Source organism: Muscardinus avellanarius, assembly GCF_963383645.1.
Source record: "Muscardinus avellanarius genome assembly, chromosome: 8".
Classification (NCBI taxonomy): Eukaryota; Metazoa; Chordata; class Mammalia; order Rodentia; family Gliridae; genus Muscardinus; species Muscardinus avellanarius.
In genome coordinates, this window is record NC_137794.1 from 89581509 (window position 1) to 89603106 (window position 21598).

Here is a 21598-nt window from a genome sequence, read left to right on the forward strand (position 1 = left end):
AAATAAATAAATGAATGAATGAATAAATAAATAAATAATTAAAATTAAAATTAAAATTAAAATAGGCTTGGAGGTGGAGTTCAGAGGTAGAATGTCCCTGGGTTCAATTCCCACTGCCATTCACATACCACAAAACAAAAATATATACCCCTCGTAACTTCAAGGAGCTAACATGAGATGAATGAGTTATCAGGATATAAAGGTAGTAACTGTACTGTAAAGAATGGGTGAAATTAGAAGGACTGGTGGGCTGGGAGAACCAGAGATATATAGTATAAATAGTTATGTTAAATTTTCAAGGTAAAGAGGTTTTTGCCAAGCATGGTGGTACATGCCTGTAATCCCAGTACTTGGGAGGCTGGAACAGGAGGATCAAGGATTCCAAGCCAGCCTCAGGAATTGAGGAAGGTCTCTCAGCAACTTAGCAAGACCCTGCTTCAGAATAAAAAATAAAATGGGGCTGGGGGTGTAGCTCAGAGGTAGAATGCCCCTGGGTTCTATTTGTACCTCTAGTAACAACAGATATATATATATATATATATATATATATATATATATATTTGTGCCAAAGAACTCCTAATTCCACAGGGATGGGATGCTCACTTGGGTATGAGGGATAAAAGGCACTGGAATAAGTTCCATGCGGATGGGGCCATGTTGCTTGTTCACGCAGTACCGCTCACATTCCCAGCCATATTAGAATCTGCTAGTAAATACTAGGTGGTGGCTGGGAGGTGGGTGGACAGATTCATGGATACATGAATGAAGGAAAAGCCAAGCTGACTGGATGGGGAAATCTCAGCCTGCTAATTAAAACTGCTGAGACTACTCATCATTTTCCAATAATAGCTGCTCAAGCAACGCTTAAGACAATGCTGGTTATTGTCTTTCTTACGAGCGACAAGCCAGATTTATCTACTCTGTTGAAGACAGTTTCCACATTGAAAAGAAGATCACTCAAGAAAGTGTAACAGGGAATGTTTTCTATGGCACCAGACCCAGTTATTTCTGTTTTTAGTCTCAGAGTCCCTGTTCTTAAGTGGCTCTGGCTTTGGATACAGCAGGAAGTGGCTTCTAATAGGCTCGTGGGGTCTTCGGTTTGTTCTGCCTTTCTCTGACTGTCTCTGATCATCGCACTGTCTCCTCCTCACCCCTCCCCAAAACCGCATGGTGGTTGGTGGATCCGTGGAGGAGATGGCACTGTCTATCCAACTGTGTGCATTATGTTTATACACTGTTGCTTCTTTGTTATCATCAAGTAGAACAGATCATGAATCACAGGTTATTACAAGAAATTACTGTGTAGGTGTGCAACCGTGGCAGGAAACAGAAAACAGAAACAGATGTCCATGCAAGCTTCCCTTTGTGTGAAGATTTCTTTAAGTGGGTGTTAAAAAAAATCACAAAAAGAGGTATGCAATAATCCTTAGCATGCAGATAAAAAAATGGTGTTGTATCTACCATTTCAAATAGAATAGTAAAATTATTACCTCTTATGTGTTGTTTGGTAGTAAGCAAATGCATCCACCCACATCATTTCAATGACTGTCAAAATAATTCTGAGTTGTAAGCAGGCTGTGAGCCCGAATCTCTCTTTTATTCATTTATTTAATTAATTTACTTTTGTGGTACTGGGGATTAAACCCAGGGGTATTCTACAGAGCTACACCTCCAGCCCTATTTTAGTTTTAGTTTAAAACAATGTCTCACTAGATTGGTCAGAGTCTCACTACTTGCTGAGGCTGTCCTCAAACCTGCCATCCTCCTGTCTCAGCCTGCCAAGTACTGATATTACAGCATGTGCCATTCTCGGCTTGAATCTTCACTTAAAGAAAAAATCAAGCCTTCGGGGATTCTCAGACTTAAACTCACACAGATCAGTATGTGTGTGTTCACTGGCAGGACTAGAACCAAGCTCTCCTGTTGTTTTATGTAGTTTATAATCCATCAGCATGCCTCAGAGGCTTTTGAACAACCTTCATTTTCCTCAAAGTCAAAGCAATGCCTCATACCTGGTTTATTTCCTGAGTGGTTGCTATTCTGTCCTGAAATTGTAGAGGTGGGGCGGTTGGGGGCCGTTTTCTTATCTTGTACTTTATTGTTGTCAGGCGCTACAGAGTGAGACAAAAGAGAAAAGACATATTTAGTTTCTTAAGGTTTATTCAGAAACATTTACTCAGTCAACATTTACTGCTAACTTTTATATCAGGTAGGTGGCCGGATTCAGGAAATGATGTGGTCACCCCCTACACTCACACACTTGAGCTCAGCTCAAGTGACCAATCCTATGAGCGTCGCACATCCATGAAGAGCTCTTACTCTTAACATACAAACGGCGTGGAAGGACCACTGGAAATGAAAATCTTTGATCTTAGTTCTTACAAAGTTCACCTGTTAAGATCTTAAAAATTCTAGGAATGTAACTAAGCATGTCACTGAAAGGAACCAAAGATGGAATACCTGGGACCTTGAAAAAGCAACGTTCAACAATAAAATGTTTATTTATTTACTTATTTATGGATGGTACTAGGGATGGAACCAGGGCATTGTGCACCCCAGGCAAATGCCATCCCATTGAGCGACATCCTGGGCTCAACCAAGATTACTAAAGAAACAAGGGAAATGGAATTTAAGACAGGAGCAAAAGGCAGAGACATCAGGTCATGGGAGGGCCAGAAAGAATGGTCTTTACTTAAGGATTACCTGACTTAATATATTTCCGAAGGATGTTTAAAGCCTGTTTGCTACTGTCCAGACATTGTGTCAAAGTCCTCCATAAGCTGCTCCCCTAGCACGCTGCACCTCAACTAAGGTCCCCCAGTCTTCGCTGGTCAGCCAAGCCCAGACTGATCTTTGGCTTCTTTTCACTCCCCGTATTCAATACACCGGCAATTTCTTTCAGCTCTGCCTTAGAAACCATCTGAGCAACACCGTTCTGATCATCTCTTATCAGTCATTGGTAATGTCCTCTTAATGGGTCTACCTGATCCTCCTATGTCCCCCGTCAGTCTCTTCTCACCTCAGAATGACCCCGGTGAAAACTCTCAAACATCTACCATCCTCCCGGACTAAAATCAACAGGTCTTTGCCATTGCCCAGAAAGACTGTATGGGTTGGCTTTTATCACTAACTACCTCTTCTCTCTCCCTCCCTGCGTTGCTGGGGAGTGAACCCAGGGGCAGTCTACTCTTGACCAATATCCCCAGCCCCATTTTATTTTTTATTTGAAAACAAGGTCTCACTAAGTTGCTGAGAACTTTGCTAAGTTGCTGAGGCTGGCTTTGAACTTGTGATCCTCTTGTCTTAGCCTCTCAAATACTGGGATTACAGGTGTGCACTATCATGTCCAGCTCATATTCCCTCTTAATTACTCTGCCAGAAGTACCACCTAATGTCCATCTCAGAGACTTAGTGTGCACCTACAAGGTGTTTTATTTCCAGATATTCTCAATGATTTCTTCTTCACTTCCTTTGCCTCTCTGCTCAATTGACATTAGAGTCCTCCTAGTCTATTTAGAAATAGCACCCACCCCCATCTCTCCTGCTTTATTTGTAGTTCTTACCTAAGAACACATTACATATTTCCAATATCCTCCATTTAGCTGACAAACCTGAATATTATTTAGAAAACAGTGATCCACTTCTCAATGTTTTGAACTTGAAAGGGTCTGATAATGATTGTGGTTCGGGGAGATTAATTTTAAGAATGGTTCCCAAGATACATACATACATACATACATACATACATACATATATATTTTTTGTGTGTGGGGGTACTGAGTTGAACCCAGGGGCACTCGACTAACCAGCTATATCCCCAGCCCTTTTATTTTGAGAGTGTCACTAAGTTGCCAGGTTGTCCTTGAACCCTCTGCTTGAACCCTGTCCTGTGATCCCTCTGCTTCAGCCTCCCAAATAGTCAGGATTATAGGTACATGCTACTGCACCAGGCTCCAATATGTACTTTAAACATTAAGCCAGACAAGGTGGAACATGCCTGTAACCCTAGTACTTGGGAGGCTGAGACAGGAGCATTGCAGTTTCAAGGCCAGCACTTGGTAACTTAGCAAGATCCTGTTTCAAAATAAATAAATAAATAAATAAATAAATAAATAAATAAATAAATAAATAAATAAAAAGGGGATGAAGCTCCGTGGTAGAACATCCCTAGGTTCTATCCCCAGTAAAACACACATATCCATACACACAGATGCACACGGATATACACATGCACACACACGCACCCCTAAATCTACATGTGGAATGTACGAAACTCAACCTTTGCCCCTTACCAAGGCAAATCCCGAGTTTATATAGCTTTCAATTACGTATAGTATTTGCTAATAGGAAAAATCATAGATGAAATAGCATCTTACACAAATGCTTTAATTTGCCAGTTTGAAACAATTTCTTAGTGTGAAATGACAGTTTCCAACACAAACTCTGACTGTTGGCTTAAGTTTTATCTACTTGTGCTATTTTTATGCCTTATTTGCAGGGAAAAATCTGTAAAGATGCACCGGAGAATGGGCAGATAGCAAATCAAACATTAAACAGCAAAGCGCCTCCATCAGAGGTTTCCATCAGGACTTTGTCACTTGAAGAACTTTTACCTGGCAAGTGACTGCTGGGGAAGGGTCACTGTGCGTCGCACATACTTGTGTTGAGGGAGGGGACAAGTCAGGGTGAATCCGAGTGGACCAGGGCAGGGCCTGACTCTGGTCTAGGAGGCGGAAGGCTGACCCTTCCACAACGCCGCCATACCTGCTCTCATCACACTGGCCAGAGTCACCTGGGCAGCGTTCACCCCGTCCAAAGATGAAGCCCAGACTGAGTAATCTTGACCTACAGACTCACAACTTTGGAGGCAGCCTCCGAAATATCAAGAATCAAGGACAGCTGGAGACTTTCTTCTCCACTGTGACAGAGCAAACGGTCCCCTTATTTTGCAATTTAATCTCTCAAAATCTGCTCATAAAGAAGTGAATCCCCAAGAGAGATAAAAAGAAGGAAGTAGAGTACCACAGGTGCTTGGAGGGGTTTTATTAGAATTTTCTCACTTTTTGCCATTTCCAACACATAGCAAGTAAAGCTTTAATTAGCTAAGGTCTTTAGGAATATTCTACTTATTATCTTTGGGCAACAGGCAGGTAATTGGCACCAGTGGTTTAGGATGTATTTCAAATGTTTTCATATCTTTCTTGTCTGGATGTACTGGATGGACATCATTTAATCTTTCTCTGGTGATTGACTCTATATCCCAGGTCCTGATAACAAACGTCAACACTACCTGAGTATGATGCAACAATCAGACCCCGAAGGACATAAGAAAGACCTCGACACATGTTCGGTAGGAATCACTTTTTTGAATAAGCCCCCAAAGCTTTCCTTTGTTTGGTTATAATTTGCTTTATTGTGCTGAAATTCAAATGTCAAAAACAAATTTTAATTGAACCGGTTACTTGAATTTATCTCTCTCTTTTACTGGATCCACTCTGAATGTACAGCAGAGGTCTAGTTGCCTACTTTATTACCACCTGAGGCCAGGAATTCATTTTTATCCCAGAAGACCCTCAGAGTCCCACTATCATGACATAAATTTAAAATCCATCTGAAAATTTTCTATGTTCATGTAAAATTATTAGGTTAAATTTGATAAAATAAAAAACGTTTTTAAAGATCATCAGGCTTTTTAGTCCAAGATTACACAGTACAGTTTCTGTTTAGTCTTTATCAGATTTTCTCTTCTCCACTGAGGTCATGTTTCTTCAGCTACTTCTTTGGTCTATGCTCTCTCATGGTGAGAGGACAAGACACAGACAGATGGGGTTCAAATCTAAACCCTGGTTCTTACTTCAGTTACTATGAGCTGTGAATCCTCAGCACACCATTCAACTAAATCTCAATATTCCCATCTGTAAAGAGGAAAAATGGTTTCGAGTTGTTAATGTTAAATGAGAAATGAGAAGGTGCAGTGATGTATGCCTATAATCTGAGTACCTGGGAAGCTGCGACAGGAGTATCATGGGTTCAAGGCCAGCCTCAGCAATTTAGTGAAAATTTAGCAAAACCCTGTTTCAAAATAAAAATTAAAATGGATTGGGAGAGTAGTTCAAAGGTAGAACAGCTCTGGGTTTGATCCCAAACGAGAGAAAGAAAACGTATAGAAATGTATCTCACAGCCTGGTCCACAGCAAGGCTCAATAAACCACAGGAAGTATTTTTGTCTCTTTCCGTATTCCTAGACAGGTAGCTAATTATGTTTCTACTTCCTCTGAGCTTATGTTAACTTGGGGTCTTGGTCCTGGGAAGCAAGCAAGTGACCCATGCAGCAGGAAGGTGTAGTTCAAGAGCTGGCTTTAGAGGTCTGCAGTTCAGCTACAACCATGTTTCCCAGAAGGTTCTGATGTTGGCTGAAGGTACTGATATGATATTTAGGCTACACCCTGGCTTGGGAAGAGTATTAATCAGGCTTTGTGGAGTTTGGAGATAGATAATAGTTTCCTAACACTTAATAAACTTTATTAAAGTAAAAACTGAGCTTTGAAAAAAAAAAAAAACAATCAGGTATAGTGGTGCATGCTGGTAATCCCAGTACTTAGAAGTCTGAGACAGAAGGATTAGTGAGGCTCTCATCAACTTAGTAAGACCTTTATTTTCCTAATAGAAAATAAAATAGGGCCGAGTGTGTAGTTCAGAGGTAGAATACCCCTGGGTTCAACCCCCAAGACCAAAACCAAGCCCAACCTAACCCAACTCAACTCCCAAACGACAATTCTCAATCATAATGGGAAATCAAAATCTTGAGAATTTTTTTTTTAACAAAGTACAGGAAATTTTGCTACTTAAGAACACAATGAAAGCAGGAATTTGTTCATTTTCAGATTGCCAAATTTTAAGATAAGACTGTATTTACAATTTTAAATTTTAACATTTAAAAATACAACTTTAAATGACTTGGGCAATTTTCCATTATCATCATCATCATCATGCTGAGAATTAAGTCCAGAGGCATTCTACTTTCGAGCTACAACATCAGATCAATTTTAATTCTTATTTGAAAACAGGGTCTCTCTAGGTTGATGAGAGTCTCACTACTTGCTGAGGCTGTCTTCAAACCTGCGCTCCTCCTGTTTCAGACTCCCAAGTACTAGGCTTACGAGGTTGTGTCACCACGCCCAGCTTTCCAGTATTATTTGAGTCTTTTATTATTTTTAAAAATCTGAGCCATAAATGATGATGTTCAGTAAGTCTTTGCTAGCCTTATGAGATCTTTATTGATCTTCCTGCTCTCTTGAAAGCTTTATTCCATTAGTGTCAGATGTGGGGATGCTGGAGTAGAGACAAGAGGAAGGATACCGACAAGCACCCTTGTGGTCTGGGACTCTGTCTCTCTCTGATGCATTCTGAAACCAAATACAGAGGCAGCAAACGCCTGGAGCTTCAGCTAGTAAAAGCTGCAGTTCCAGTAAATGTTGCAAATGTGCCTTTACACTCCACATCCTCTACCACTGACTGCGTTTCTCCCAATATCCTCCCATAAAGGCCCTAGGCTTCTGACTGCTTTGTTTCTATCTTTCAACATATTATCTATTAAGAGTCTTTTCTTGACTGGTCAAAATAAATGGTCTAACAAATGATCTGTCCCTTTGACCAAAATGCTCACTCTCAGACACTAAATGACTACAACTTGGGACCAACCTGAGCTTAAATCTTACTGATAAGTGAACTTGACATCCATGGGAATGATGTATATTAGTTACTATTTTTGTGTGTGTGTGTTATGGGTCTGGGGATGAAACCCAGGAGCATTCGACCTCTGAGCTACATACACCCCCTGCCCTGTTTTTTATTCTTTATTTTGAAACCGGGTCTCACTAAGTTACAGAGGGCCTCACTAAGTAGCTGAGGCTGTCTGGGAACCGCGATCCTCTGGTCTCAACCTCCCAAATGCTGGGATTACAAGCGTGCGCCATCGTGCCCAGCTTTAGTTACTATTTTTAATAAAACATGGTATCTGAGCTGGGAAGTAGCAAAAATTTAGAACTCAATGCCCAGTTCAGTATTATCTCTTCTCTGCTAATTATTCAATTGGACTTTGTGGACATACAGCTTTATGGACACAGCTTTGGGAAAGTAACTTAGAGCATATAATCTAGGATTGAACCATATAAATTACCTTTTTAGTAGTAAAAAAAGTAGTTAAATATTAGCAATTTTGTATATTTAATAGTTTCAATTTATTTGTGCAGATAAAAGTTAACACAACAGGCCTGAGATTGCTATCCTTACATTTGCATTTATATATTCATAACTATTTATTAAAATATATTTTCCAGGAATATTTTAAGATTTGAATCACAGATATTAAATGTTTAATCCAGTGTTAATTTGTGAAGTTTGCATTAGAATAAGTAGGAAAGAAAGTGACATAACCTCTAATGACTTTTCTGATTTTTCCACGTGATGGAGAACTTCTTAGTTTAAATTCCTTGTAGTTAGCATCAGATAAGCCTGGATTTTATTTCCCAGCTGCTTCAGTTTTCTTTCTACTTAATATTTATTCAGACAGCACCGTGACTCAACAGGACCCTTTATGCTTGTAATATTGTGGTATCCATTATCTGAAATGCTTGGGACTGGAAGTATTTCAGATTTTGGATATTTTTAGATATGGAAATATTTTCATATATATATATATTAATCTACTTGGGGATGGGGCCTAAATCTAAACATAAAATTAATTTATATTTATACAAATATACCATTTGCAATATAGTATATTTATATATCTAGCCTGAAAGGAATTTTGTGATTTTTTAGGGTACCTTCATTTTGAATGTGACCTGCAATGAGGTCAGATGAGAGTTTTCTATTTATGGCATTCTGTCAATGATCAAAAGTTTAGTATTTCAGAGCAGAATGGATTTTTGGATTAGGGACGCCTAACCTGCATTAAGTGAATAACATATCTCCTCTCATTGTTTCCTTTGTCCTGTAATTCTAGGCAAAGCCCTGTTGCAGAGCTTTTGATCCCAGTAATATCTCTTTTTAAATTTCTTATTGGTGCATTGTAGTCATACATCTTAATGGGGTACAAGATAGAAGAGACATATATGCACACATCACTCATTTAGCCCTTCCCCAATTCCCTCCCCACTCCCTCCTCGGGTTTGGCTTAGTGATTGACTTTGATATGTTTGTGAGTGTACATCATGCACGTTAGAGAATTTCCCCAGTAATATCTCTTCTCTTTGCAATGTTATCTTCTATTTTGAACTGAAGTACTATCTGTGGGTCAGTCACTGTCAAGTCTGCATTATCCGTGTTCTCTCCTCAGTCTTCCACCTCGAGGGACTATATCTTGGTGTAGCTCTATCACGTGAAACTAGGTCAAAATCTGAACTAAATGTCCACATAATATCCACCAGGCCCTGATGTCAGTCTCTTGGTTAACATCAATGGATGCACTATATTCTTCAGGCTCAAATAATTAATTTTCCAATTAGTTGAACATTTCCAAGCATGCACTCCAGCCAGCCACTATGCCATGCGCTGAGACTACAGCATCTACTTTCAAGGTGCTTATCAGCCTTGGAGGAGACATTGTGTGAACCCATAAAACAGCAAACATATACCCATTGAGTTTTGAGAAACCAATAAGCCACAGAGGCTTAATAACCAAATAAATGTTATAAAGCCAGGTACGGTGGCGCATGCCTGTACTTGGGAGGCTGAGACAGGAGTATCACAGGCTCCAGGCCAGCTTCAGCAACTCTGCAAGACCCTGTTTCAAAATTTAAAAAATTAAAAGGGCTGAGGGTGTAGTTCAGAGGTAGAGTGCCCCTGAATTTAATCCCCAGTATGAGAGAGGGGGGAAAAGAGGAGAGAGAGAAAGAAAGGAAGAAGAATAAGGGGGTGGAGGGGAAGAGGAAGAGAAGGACAAGGAGGAGAAGGAAAAAAAGCTTCAGGGACCTAGAGGTGGGAGAAGGCACTCCAGGGGCAGTGCTTACAGAGGTCGCTGGGTAAGGACTTTGAAGAATGGGCAGAATCTAGCAAAAGGAAGAATGAAATGAAGGGTTCCTTGCTGGTGCGTGCATGTGCAAAACTACTAAGTGATGAAAGGAAACCAGGAGACTGTGTAGCCGGAGCAGTGGGGTAGGAAGAAAGGCAGCTGAAAATACGAGGAGAGAGCAGGCGAAGGTCAGGGTCTGGGCTTTCTCGTGGAGGCGCTGTAAAGTCATGGATGACGTCACATGGAGGAAATTCTCACGGTGAACAGCTTTAGCTCCAGTGGACTCTGTGTAAGTCAAGAATGAAGCCTATCAAGCCTGCTGGAAATGTTTTTCCTTTTTTATTTTGTGTGTGTGGTACTAGGGATTGAACCTGGAAGTGCTATACCTCTGCTATACCCTCCAAGCTTTTTTTATTTTGAAACAGATTCTCACTAGGTTTCAGAGAGTCTCACTACAGTACAGAGACTGTCCTTGAACCTGTGATCCTCCTGTCTCAGCCTCTCAAGTACTGGGATTACAGACATGCGCCACCATGCTGGACTTGGAAATGTATTTTTAAAGGTTATCATCAACTGGCCATGGTGATGCATAACTGTAATCCCAGCTATTCAGGAGACTGAAGTAGAAAAATCACAAGGCCAGCCTGGGCAACTTAGTGAGTTACTGTCTCAAGAAGGGCTGAAGATGGACTAGGCCCTGGGTTCACTTCCCAGTGTTAAACAAACAAACAAACAAACAAACAAACAAACAAACATGTTACCATCTGAGAAAACTATGAAAGGAAAGCACACTCTGCTCTAAATATAATTCAGCCATGACTCAGATTTTTTTCACTTAACCCATGTTATATACAGAGAAAAAACTATTTGATCAATGAGGAGGTGAAACTTATGTCTATAGCTGAAGAGATGAGAAGGGAAACCGAGAATCAGTGTGTAACCCTAGGAAGAGCCCAGGGCTGCTGGTTTAACACCAGACAAGGACCTGTCAGCCCTGCAGGGTCACCTCTGTGCAGATCCCATAGGCCCTTCCTTCTACAGAGTGGGACTCTGGCCACAAGCTCCAGCACGAGCAGCAGTAGGAGAACGTGCAAGATGGGAAGCAGGCAGCAGTGTTCCTTTTGCAGTCAGGTCCTAAAGATGAAATGTGGGTAGAAGCTGACTGGTATCATTAATATTTTTTGGATTATCACAAGATGGGGAAGCAGCTATGCTGCTCTGCAAGTTAACAGGGATTGTATCATGACAATTTAAGTACTGTAGAGGATAGAAACAGCACAGAGTATAATTTGCCCTTCTACAAGCAGAATAAATCCATTTTGTGATATGGTGGAACACCCAATCACATTTAATCTGAGCTTCTGGCACAGCAATAAGAACGATGGACACTTAATCAAAATTCTATTGCTCATTTTTTATGTAAAAACCAAAGGACCTTTTGATAATAATGTATACCTGAGTCATATACATCTTTCTTATTCTGATGACAGAAATAATTCGGTTAAAATCTAATTTTTTCATTGCATTTCATGCACTCCATATAAAACAAAGACTTTGACTTGATGGCTATGATAGCCTGCAGCAAAAGAACACATGGAAGTTTTGGAATTTGGTTTTGGAATTCTGAAATGATGGCAGTGACTGAAAGTCACCTTCTGATTTCCCCATCAGTTTATAATTTGGAGAAGGTAATAATTCATGGAGGGATGATACGCAGCCAAAAGACAGAAATTTGTTCAATACTGAGATAGCTAAACCCAATGCAAAGACACTGATTTCACAAATACGTCCCCAACACTGTTTACAGATAGAGGCACATGGGGACAGAAGCATCACTCCTCATTTTCAAAACGGATGCTAAGGCATGAAGACTGGAATAGAATCATGCAGCTGTTTATCAATAATGTATAATACACTCACGGGGCAGAACAACTGCAATGAACTACCAAGGGTTGTACTGAGATAATAAACATTGACATAACCATGATACTTTCCCTTGAAATCAATATTTTTAATAATTTTGATATAATAGGAAAGATACAAAGGCCATGTAAGTAAGGGTAAAGGAAAATCCTATGTAAATGAGCTTCACAAACATCCCTAAGTGCTACTTGATTGCCTCCAAGGTGCTGATGTCATCACAGAATCATATTCTGAACTAAAAGGAACAGTCAGTCTCCAAGTAATGGGACAGAGGCTTTAGGGCTTGGCATTCGGTTAGGTGCAGGTCGACAACAACGTTCCTCTTGACTGGAGCTATGGGACATGTCTTTTATCCCCACAAGCCTCTCCAGTGTCTATGTGACACTGAAGAAGAGGCGAGAAAGGGACAGAGAGGGTGGACTGCATGCTAGTGACAAATTATGGCAAAAGTCCAGAAATAAAAGGTATTAGTGATCAGATGATAAGTTAAAAAATACATTTTCTTTTTTGTGGGATTGAAGATAAAACCCAGGGCCTTGGCCATGTTAGCAGGGAGTTCCACATTTTTTGCAGGTCTAGGGATGGAACCCAGGGGCATTTGACCTCTAGGCTACACCCCCTCCCCTATTTTTTATTCTTTATTTTGAAACAGGGTCTCAGAGACTTGCAAAGGGCCTCACTAAGTAGCTGAGGCTGTCCGAGAACTGCGATCCTCTGGTTTCAGCCTCCCAAATGCTGGGATTACGAGTATGTGCCACCATGCCCATCTCACATTTTCTTATTTTTTGATGACTGCTAAGATTGTAGAGAAAAAAATGACCAAGAGTTGTCAGACCAAGGCCACATCACTTCATATCAGAAGAGAAAGAATATTTCATGTTATCTTCAGATGGTTTTAACATTATATTGGGCAAGACTTAAAGTCAAATGATTTTTTTTACAGCCACATAATAGAAAAGTCTGCCCAGCATCACTTGAAGTGAGTATCTCAGGACTGACAGTGACATGGTCCAAACACAAGAGACTACTGCCCGTATTGTGTGGGGAAAGCAGGCAGATGTTACAGCCTCTGCTGATGGCTCTGGGAAGGCCAGGAGACAAGCCCCCAGCTTGAGGGATCTGAAAACTCCAACCTTTGCTGGAGCAATTGATTAAATTTGTTTTGATAACGTGTTTTTTAAATTTCTTATTTATTTATTTATTTATTTATTTATTTATTTATTTATTTATTGGTGGTACTGGGGCTCCTGGAAACCCTTCTACCTCTGGGATACACTCCCAGACCTATTTTTATATTTTTATTTTGGAAACAGGGTCTCTTAAGCCAGCAAGGCCAGCTTTGAACCTGCACGATCCTCCTGTCTCAGCCTCCCAAGCGCGGGGATTACAAGTGTGCGTCACCATGCCCGGTGATAACGTGTTTTTTAAACAGCCCAAGAAACATCCCTTTTAGCGGAACACAAGGAAGAACACATTTCGGAGAAGCATACATTCTCTATAGTGATTTGCATGGACAGTGCCACCCAGCCACAAGATGGGAGCTATGGGGGAATCACCTACCAAGCCGCTTCGTTTAATACTGAAAGCCGTTTCTTGGTTCACATTACAAACTCCGTGGGACACACTGAGCCAATAGGAATCAACACTAAGCACTTTAAGTTTAACCCCCAAAGGTTTCTAATAAATAAATAAAACAAAAACCTCCATCGGCCAGATGGCGATCCTATAAATAAAATAGAGAATGTTGTATCTTCCACCTGGATTAGTACGAACCAGGTTAAAAGGCAAGCTTTGCCACCTCTATCAGGTAGGACGAGTGCTCTCTACCCCATAAGGGTAAAGACACCCATGACTAAGCAAAGCGCAGGGCAAAGTACAGAAAGGAGAGGGAGCCAGCCACAGCGCAGTTTTCCAGTTATTCTGAGAAAGTTGATATCAGAGATTGTCTTTACCCATCTGAATTGCCACAGCTGGATACGGAGCTTATAAAACTAGACCCGATTCAATTAAAATTAATGTGTAATTAGAAAAAAATCCCACTTAAGTAACTTGGAAAAGAAGAATAATTAGGACTGAACTTTATTATATTTTGCTTAATTAAAAGTAACCAAGTGGAACAGGTTGTTTTCACTTGAACAGGAAAGTGATTTACCTCAAGGAAAACTAAAATGGCTAACACCTGTCTTTTACAAAACGATTAGCCACAAAATAGAAAAGCTTTCGTATTTAGCATAAATGTAAAATAATGTGACCAGACTACAAAATGTACATTTCTTATAAATGATCCCAAATAAACAGCAGGCTTCGTTAAAATATCAGTTTTGCAAAGAAATGTCGATGTGATTTTGATCTTACAAGTATTAGCTAGCTGAGATTAATCGGTGAAATAAATCCTCACGTACACTGTTAGAAAATAATAGCAACTCATCATTCCTCTTCTGTAGAAATAGTAAAATGTTTTAAATTTTCTTATGCAAACTTTATACAATTCAGTAAGGATAAGTGTAAGTACTAAAGGCAAGGTTTATCCCAATTCATTTCAGGGAACTACTGAAAGCTTAGCTTAAAAAGGTTTTATTTTATTTTATTTGGTGGTACTGGGGTTCCTGGAAACCCTTCTACCTCCAGGCTACACTCCCAGACCTATTTTATACTTTTAAAATTTGGAAACAGGGTCTCTTAAGCCAGCACGGCTGGCTTCGAACCTGCGTGATCCTCCTGTCTCCACCTCCCAAGCGCGGGGATTACAGGCGTGCGCCACCACGCCCGGCTTCCCTTTTTATTTTGAAACGGAGTCTTGCTAAGTTGCTTAAGGTCTTGCTAAGTAGCTGAGCGTGGCCTTGAAGCTGTGATCCTCCAGTCTCAGATTCCCATGTACTATAATTATAGGCCTGCTCCACCAAGCCTGTCTCTCAGGTCTCTTTCTCATGAAATCTTTTCTAGATATTTCTACCCCTATCACATTGCTTCCTCTTTTACTGTACTCTAGTCTATCTCAAACTGCTTAGCACTTGATTTCATTGTACCTTACATCATTTTTATAATGATGCCTCCAAAAGTTATAAACATGAATAGTTTTATGAGGCAAGACAAAAAAATATTCTATATAAAAAAAATAACAATTTGAGAAGTGCTTGATGTGACATTCCTCTCCTAGAAATTGGCACTGCAAGTCTGTATTGGGAAGGCTGTGTCACTGAGTGCTGGTTGCCCTAACCCTTGGGCTCCATTGCTTCTTCTCTGATTGACCATGATGGGATGTGCTTCTGGCTAAGAAACTCAAAGCTGAAATTGTCAGGTTGAGTTGGGGGGAACAGTCCTTACGGCAGGACCCTGTTTGTTCTTCCCCTCTCCTTTTTTCTTGCCCTGAATATGGAAACAATATTCGAGGTAGAGCTATCTGGAAACCAGGAGGCTATCTATCATGAGGCAAAAAAAAGGCCAAGGGAATAACAGTCTGGCCTGCTACCCTTGCACTGCTGGACCAGCAGCAGCCTGTCTTTCCTGTATGAAATTAAAAAAAAAATGCCTAATTTGTTTAGAGCTCTCACTGAGTGCACACTGAGATGCAAGCACCTTAGCCTTTCAAACATTTTCCAAAATGTGGCTCAGTCCTCCCTTGTAGCTTCTGCTTCCTCTATCTCCCAGTAATCAGTCCTCTACTCCCAGCCAAGTTGGTTACCAACAGAGGTGAGGCTCTACCTGTTTTAAAGGTGATGATTCAGAAAGGTATAGGAGGTGATTTCAAGAGTGGAGGACTGGGGCAGGACCAGGCTACAGAGAAGAACACTTTAACCAAAAGATAAAACCAATGCAGGAAAAACTAGCTGGTGTTGGTGATAAAAATATCTCAAGCACTGTCTTACACTATGGCCCCGTTCAGGGCCTTCATAAGCAGGTGCAGCACACTGAGGGATTCCGCACATACTTCAGCATCTCCTTCATTTGGGATATCATAATCCTATCAAGCATGGCATTGCATACCTGCAAGTCTAGCTGCCTGAGAAACTGAAGTGGGAGAATGGCAAGTTTCAGGCTACCCTGGGCAACTTTGTGAGACTTTGTCTCAAAAATAAAAAAGGCTGGAAAGGCTGCGGTATGTGTAGCTCAGTGGTAGAGTGTTTCTCTCCCATTTGTGTAATACTGGGTTCAATTTTCAGTAACACACACACACACACACACACACACACACACACACACGAGAGAATTCTACATATTCTTTTTCTCTCAGAACCCAGAAAACAAAATAGCTAGTGACCCATCATCTTAAATCAATCAGCTTTAGTTTTGAAAATAGCAGAAGGAACAGTCAGGAGAAAAACATGAAGGACAGATGGCAGGCATATCAAGATCTGAATGATATATTTGTGACAAATCACTGCTACAGGAATTTAAGCTTCCCAGAAGGCAGTGGATTTCCACAAAGAATGCAAAAGGTTCCCAGAGTAAAGCAGTTATCTAGAGTAGCTCTTGGTATTTCCTGATCCACGGGTATCCTCTTTTCAACTTGCTAGTACCTGAAGGCACTATGAGTGATTGCTTACTAGCTGCAACTCACAGGTTGCCTATAGTGACTAAATTAACTTCCCAATTAACTATTCTATACCTAAGTCTATAATAACAAAGAAGTATTCATTGCACACTTGTTATAAAAAGAAATAAAAGCAAATTCGTAGTCGTTTAGCTTAATTCTTCTTTAAAATAATTGCATTAGCTTTTCTACACTACAGGAAGAGTATGAAGATAAAATAAAAAACTCACAATCCCATCTCCCAGATAATCCATTTATTCTTTTTATCCTAAAAGAGAATTATGTATCACGTGGTTAGGAAATTCAAATTGTACAGAAAGCGCCGGGTGTGGTGGCACATGCTTGTAATCCCCACACTTGGGAGGCAGAGACAGGAGGATCACGCAGGTTCGAAGCCAGCTGCCCTGGCTTAAGAGACCCTGTTTCCAAATAAAATATAAAATACGTCTGGGAGTGTAGAGCATGGAGGTAGAAGAGTTCCATTCTCAGTACCACCAAAAAAAAAAAAAAAAAAGTTGTACAGAAAGCTATAGTGTGAAAGGTAAAAGCCTCTTAAGACTTCCTTTTGGGAAAAAATTTTATATACAGATATATACCTGCATTCTATTTACTCAGTGCATTGTGAATACACCTGGAACATCATGAATAGTACCGCCATTTACTCTTCTGCCTCTTTCTTTTTGTCATTTGGTAACTTATCTTTCTTAGCCTACTTTTCACATTTCTTTTTTAATTGTAACCATCATTTCCAAGCTGTGGCTATCACAATCAGGTGTCCTGTATTTCATCTTCTCTTGAAGTTCTGGACTATCATTGATGAGATCATCTTCCCATGACAATGCCTGCCCCAGAGTTGATGTATTACCCTTTTGCATCTTGGGCCTCTGTGATCCTGCTGGTCTAGACTCCATTGAAAAGAGGTAAGCACTTCCAAGAAAAGGATTGCAAAGAAAACTCCAGGGATGCTTTGGTTTTCTGGGACACAGGAGAGCCATGAACAAAAGCAGGAATGGAACTTGCAAGGAGTGGCCACGCTTGGGACTTCATGCATAAAGCAGCTACTAGGAGCTGAAAGCTAGGTTTGTTCCACGTGGCTACATCTACCATTTCTTCCAGGCTCAGTGTTGCAGGCCAAACCAGCACTGATGTAGGGCGTGGCTTCAGCCAACTCTGATGGAATAGAATTGCTTCCTGGCATGTTCTCTGCAGAGGAAATGGATCAAGGGAGAAAAAGAATGGAAGAACTCTTCCTGGCTAGCTTCCTACCTGCTTTGAAGCCAGAACCATGAGGCGGTTGAGCCAGGAAGTGCAGAGAAAAGTGGAATACTAAAGCATCTTCCTCCTCACGTCCTGGGTGGTGGTGATATAGTGGCCAAGCTGCCTGACAACGCCTGTGGTGACAGACAGCGCTGACTCCGCCTGGCTGGCTCTGTTAGAACTCAAACATCTAGTGACTTTAGTGGATATATGATGTGTTTTGGAAATCTATTTGAATCTATTAAATAATTCAGACTCTCATCTTGGAGTATAACTCCGGTAAGTTTAGAGCAATAACCAGAAACATACTATCAGGCCAGGAAAAGGGGATTAAAGTCTAGGCAATCCTTCAGCCTTACAGAGAAGAGAGAAAGGGGGATTTAAAACATACCCTGAGCCTGGGATGGTGGCTCACACCTTGGGGGGCTGAGACCAGAGGATTGTAAGTTTGAGGCCAGTCTTGGCAACTTCGTGAGATGTTCAGTAACTTGATGAGACCCTGTTTCAGGAGAGAAAGAAAGAAAAGGACTGGAGGTCTAGCTGGAGGTAGAAAGCCCTGGGTTTCATCCTTTCTACCAAGTGATTAAGTAAAGAAATGAATAAGACATGCTCTATTCTCCTTGCAAAAATTATCTTTCCATTGACATCGCAATTTATTTGAGCTGTTCAGTCTCTTTTTTAAAAAATTTTATTTATTTATTTTATTGCAAATGGTATACATTTAAACTGTGCTTGGTGCCCCCCCCCCGTTTTCCCTCTCCCCCCAACAATGAGAGTCCAGGTTGACCATGCTATATTCATACTTTTACTCATATTCAGATGTAACTCCTCCATCAATCAACCTCAGCCTTCTTCCTCTCCTATCCTTTCATTCTAGCTTTGCTGAAACTTCCAGCTGTCCAGTCTCTTTAATTTGCCACACTCAATATATTCCCATATAGGTAATCTCAAAATTTGGAACATACTGAATGTCTAAATGTAGTAACAAACAAACCAAACAAGCCAAAAGAAAAGATCTCAATCTGAAAAGCACCAAAACTCTTAAGAGAGCGATTTTTATAAGTTCTACCAACTCTCAACTGCACAAAGCTGACCGTGTGGCAGGTGTCCCACCGGTGAGTAGCATCGCCCATAAAGATGGCTCTTTACAGGGTAGACCGAGCGGCTAAAGCCGAAGCCCGCTGCTATGTGTTCCCCATCCATTAAGCACTTCCATTTAAGGTATGCTATTTCCATCAGGAGGCTCCCACTACAAATTATAAATCTACCTAAGCTTAAGGTCTTTTGGAGTCATGAAGAATTAAGTCCAAACTAAACTGATTAGAAGAAACTGATTCTTAAATTCTTCTGGAATTTAACTAACTTTACAACAGTTCTAACTTTACAACATATATTCTAGGGGCGGTAGCTAGAGAGGTAGAAGCCAGAAGGAGGGGACCAAGGTGGTCAACTAGATGCTCCTTCTAGGAGGAGGAAAGATGATACCCTCAGAGGCACAGCAGGGGTGGCCCAGAACTGCTCTCCCTCATCCCAGAGAGCGCTACACTGGCCCTGCGCTGTTCGTCATTCCAGAACCTGTTCCTGGATGGCCATTCAAAACGGCACTGACATCATCAGAACATAAGCTGTCTGAAGATCTTCTGAGCTCCTGCCACTTTTCCCAGATGTACTAGAGTATCTGAAGGATGAGTGACGTAACTTTGTCTTCCTTACTTCCTCCCACCCATCCATTCATCAGATAGATCTGATGTAAGGCAGATAGATCTCCTAATCATTCACCTATAGGTGCAGTAGGATGGGCTAGACTTGGCAAGTGGCACAGATCAATTTCTGGAGCTCTCCTGGATGCCTGAAATTTTTCTAATACATCTGTTATAATATTAGTGCTACTGCAAAGAAAAACGCTTTACAAGGACATATATTGTTGTGAGAATCATTATTGCCTAAGAAAGAAATAATACAAAGACACATTCTGTTATCTCCAGCTTCAGTAAAGAGCTGGCTCCCAGACCCTTTCTCCCCACCAGGGACTGACCCCTGCTTTGTGGTCTGGGAGGGAGCTGTTCCAGCTCTTCACCAGAGTGAGGCTTGGTAAATGAACTAAGTAAGGTCTGCAGCCCACTCAGGAGAGGCCTGCACTAGCATGGTCATCTCAGCGTGGAGGAGCAGTGGGGAATTCCTTACCTCTGTCCCTGATCCTCCAGCCCAATCCAGAGACATCCAGAAGCCTAATAGGTTTATTCCCAAGAATCCAGCTAGCTGGCATATCACTGCTGCAAAACTTTTGTCTTGAGAGCCAATATCATCTCTCTTAGCAGTTTCCCCAAACCCACAGCTACTTATAACAATCAATATAGTCTCTGTCTTTGCGGAGGTTATAAGAAACCAATATTGATCTGAGTTATATCAGTCTGAGGTCATTCATTTAAGACTGCATATGAAAATGCTTCGCCTAGAATTTCACAGATACAGAGGGAATTCAGTTACTTATGGGGCCTACAATGAAACATCAGCTGACAATACATTTTGGTGTCTATTGATTTAGGAATTATCATAAACCAGTTTCAAAAGTTTGTCAATTCTCATTTCACTAGGAAAGAAAAGTCCTAGATTATTTTATGATACTCCTTTAACAAAAAGTTTAGGCTGAGTATAAAAGCTAGAAACCACCCTAATACCATTCAATGCTCAAAACACTGATTATTAAATCTTTGTATTTTGATTTTGGATTATAAGCCTTTTTTTTAGATTGCCTAAAACTATGCTTCAAATTCTAACTAGAAATGCCCAGTTTGGTGTGCTGCTTCTAAATGCTCACTCAACCTGCCTACTAAGGTCTACTAAAGACTCTAATCTCTCTTACATAGCATCAGATTAACTCAATACGGAAAGAAAAGTTGCTGCAGGCGAAGCTCACAAAAGAACTCCACAACACCAGACTGGCACTGTAAAACAGGAGAAATGGATTCCTCAGTATAAAGTCTAAGCTTTAGCAGGATATCAAGATAGCAGAACGGCTGCTGAGAGCTATTTATCAAGTCCCATCCGGTATAAGAGGCACGGTGATAGAGGCTTTACGTGCGCCATATCTAACTCCCACAGACCTCCTTCCGTGTAGGCAACTGACATCCACGTATGACACCAAAAACACAGAAGAGAAGAGTGGTCAGAAGCTGAGTCATAAGGCTGACTTGGCTGGAGTCTAGAATGTGTGGTTTTCATGTAACAACCCCCCACCCCGCCTTTTTGTGGCACTGGAGATTTAACCCAGAGGTGTTCTACCACTGAGCGATACCACCTCCAGCCCTTTTTACTTTCTGGTTTGAGACAGGGTCTCACTAAGTTGCCAGGCTGGCCTTGAACCTGGGATCTTCCTGCCTCAGCCTCCCAAGTAGCTGGGATTACAGTTGTACAGTTGTGCACCACCGCACCTGGCTCAATATGCTTATGCTTGAGAAAGGGTTAGCTACACTCACATGCCAGACTACGTGGAGGATAAATAAGCAGCCTGTGGTCCAGGGGCCTCAGAGGAGGTGAGTTTTTCCATCCTTCCTTCCTTCCTTCCTTCCTTCCTTCCTTCCTCCCTTCCTTCCTTCCTTTTTCTTTTGTGGGTTTTCTGATGAGAGAAAGCACCATGAGGGCTTGGCTTCTGAGGACCTGCCTGGCCCTCGGGAGGACTTCCCCACTGCTGTGAGAGTTTGCAGAGCTGCAGTGTAGTTCTCATTTTACTACTGAACAAAACTGATGGATGCATACTAAAATCACAGTTTTAATTGAGGACCTGAGATGCCTTTTGGATCAAAAACACTTTTACAAATCTCAGGAAAGTCCTTCCTCCCTCATACTGGAGACCTGTCCAAGTAACTTCAAAA

General features: G+C 41.1%; 1 protein-coding gene across 1 annotated transcript in view; it reads right to left on the reverse strand.

The window, feature by feature from the left end:
- Positions 1-21598, reverse strand: part of MAP7 (microtubule associated protein 7) — a gene marked incomplete at both ends in the record, with an annotated part of 181780 nt that overhangs the window by 69996 nt on the left and 90186 nt on the right. Inside the window, one exon of the mRNA XM_080700132.1 lies at positions 2013-2111. Within this exon, the coding sequence (XP_080556258.1) occupies positions 2013-2111 (99 nt within the window). The remainder of the gene's footprint in view (positions 1-2012; positions 2112-21598) is intronic.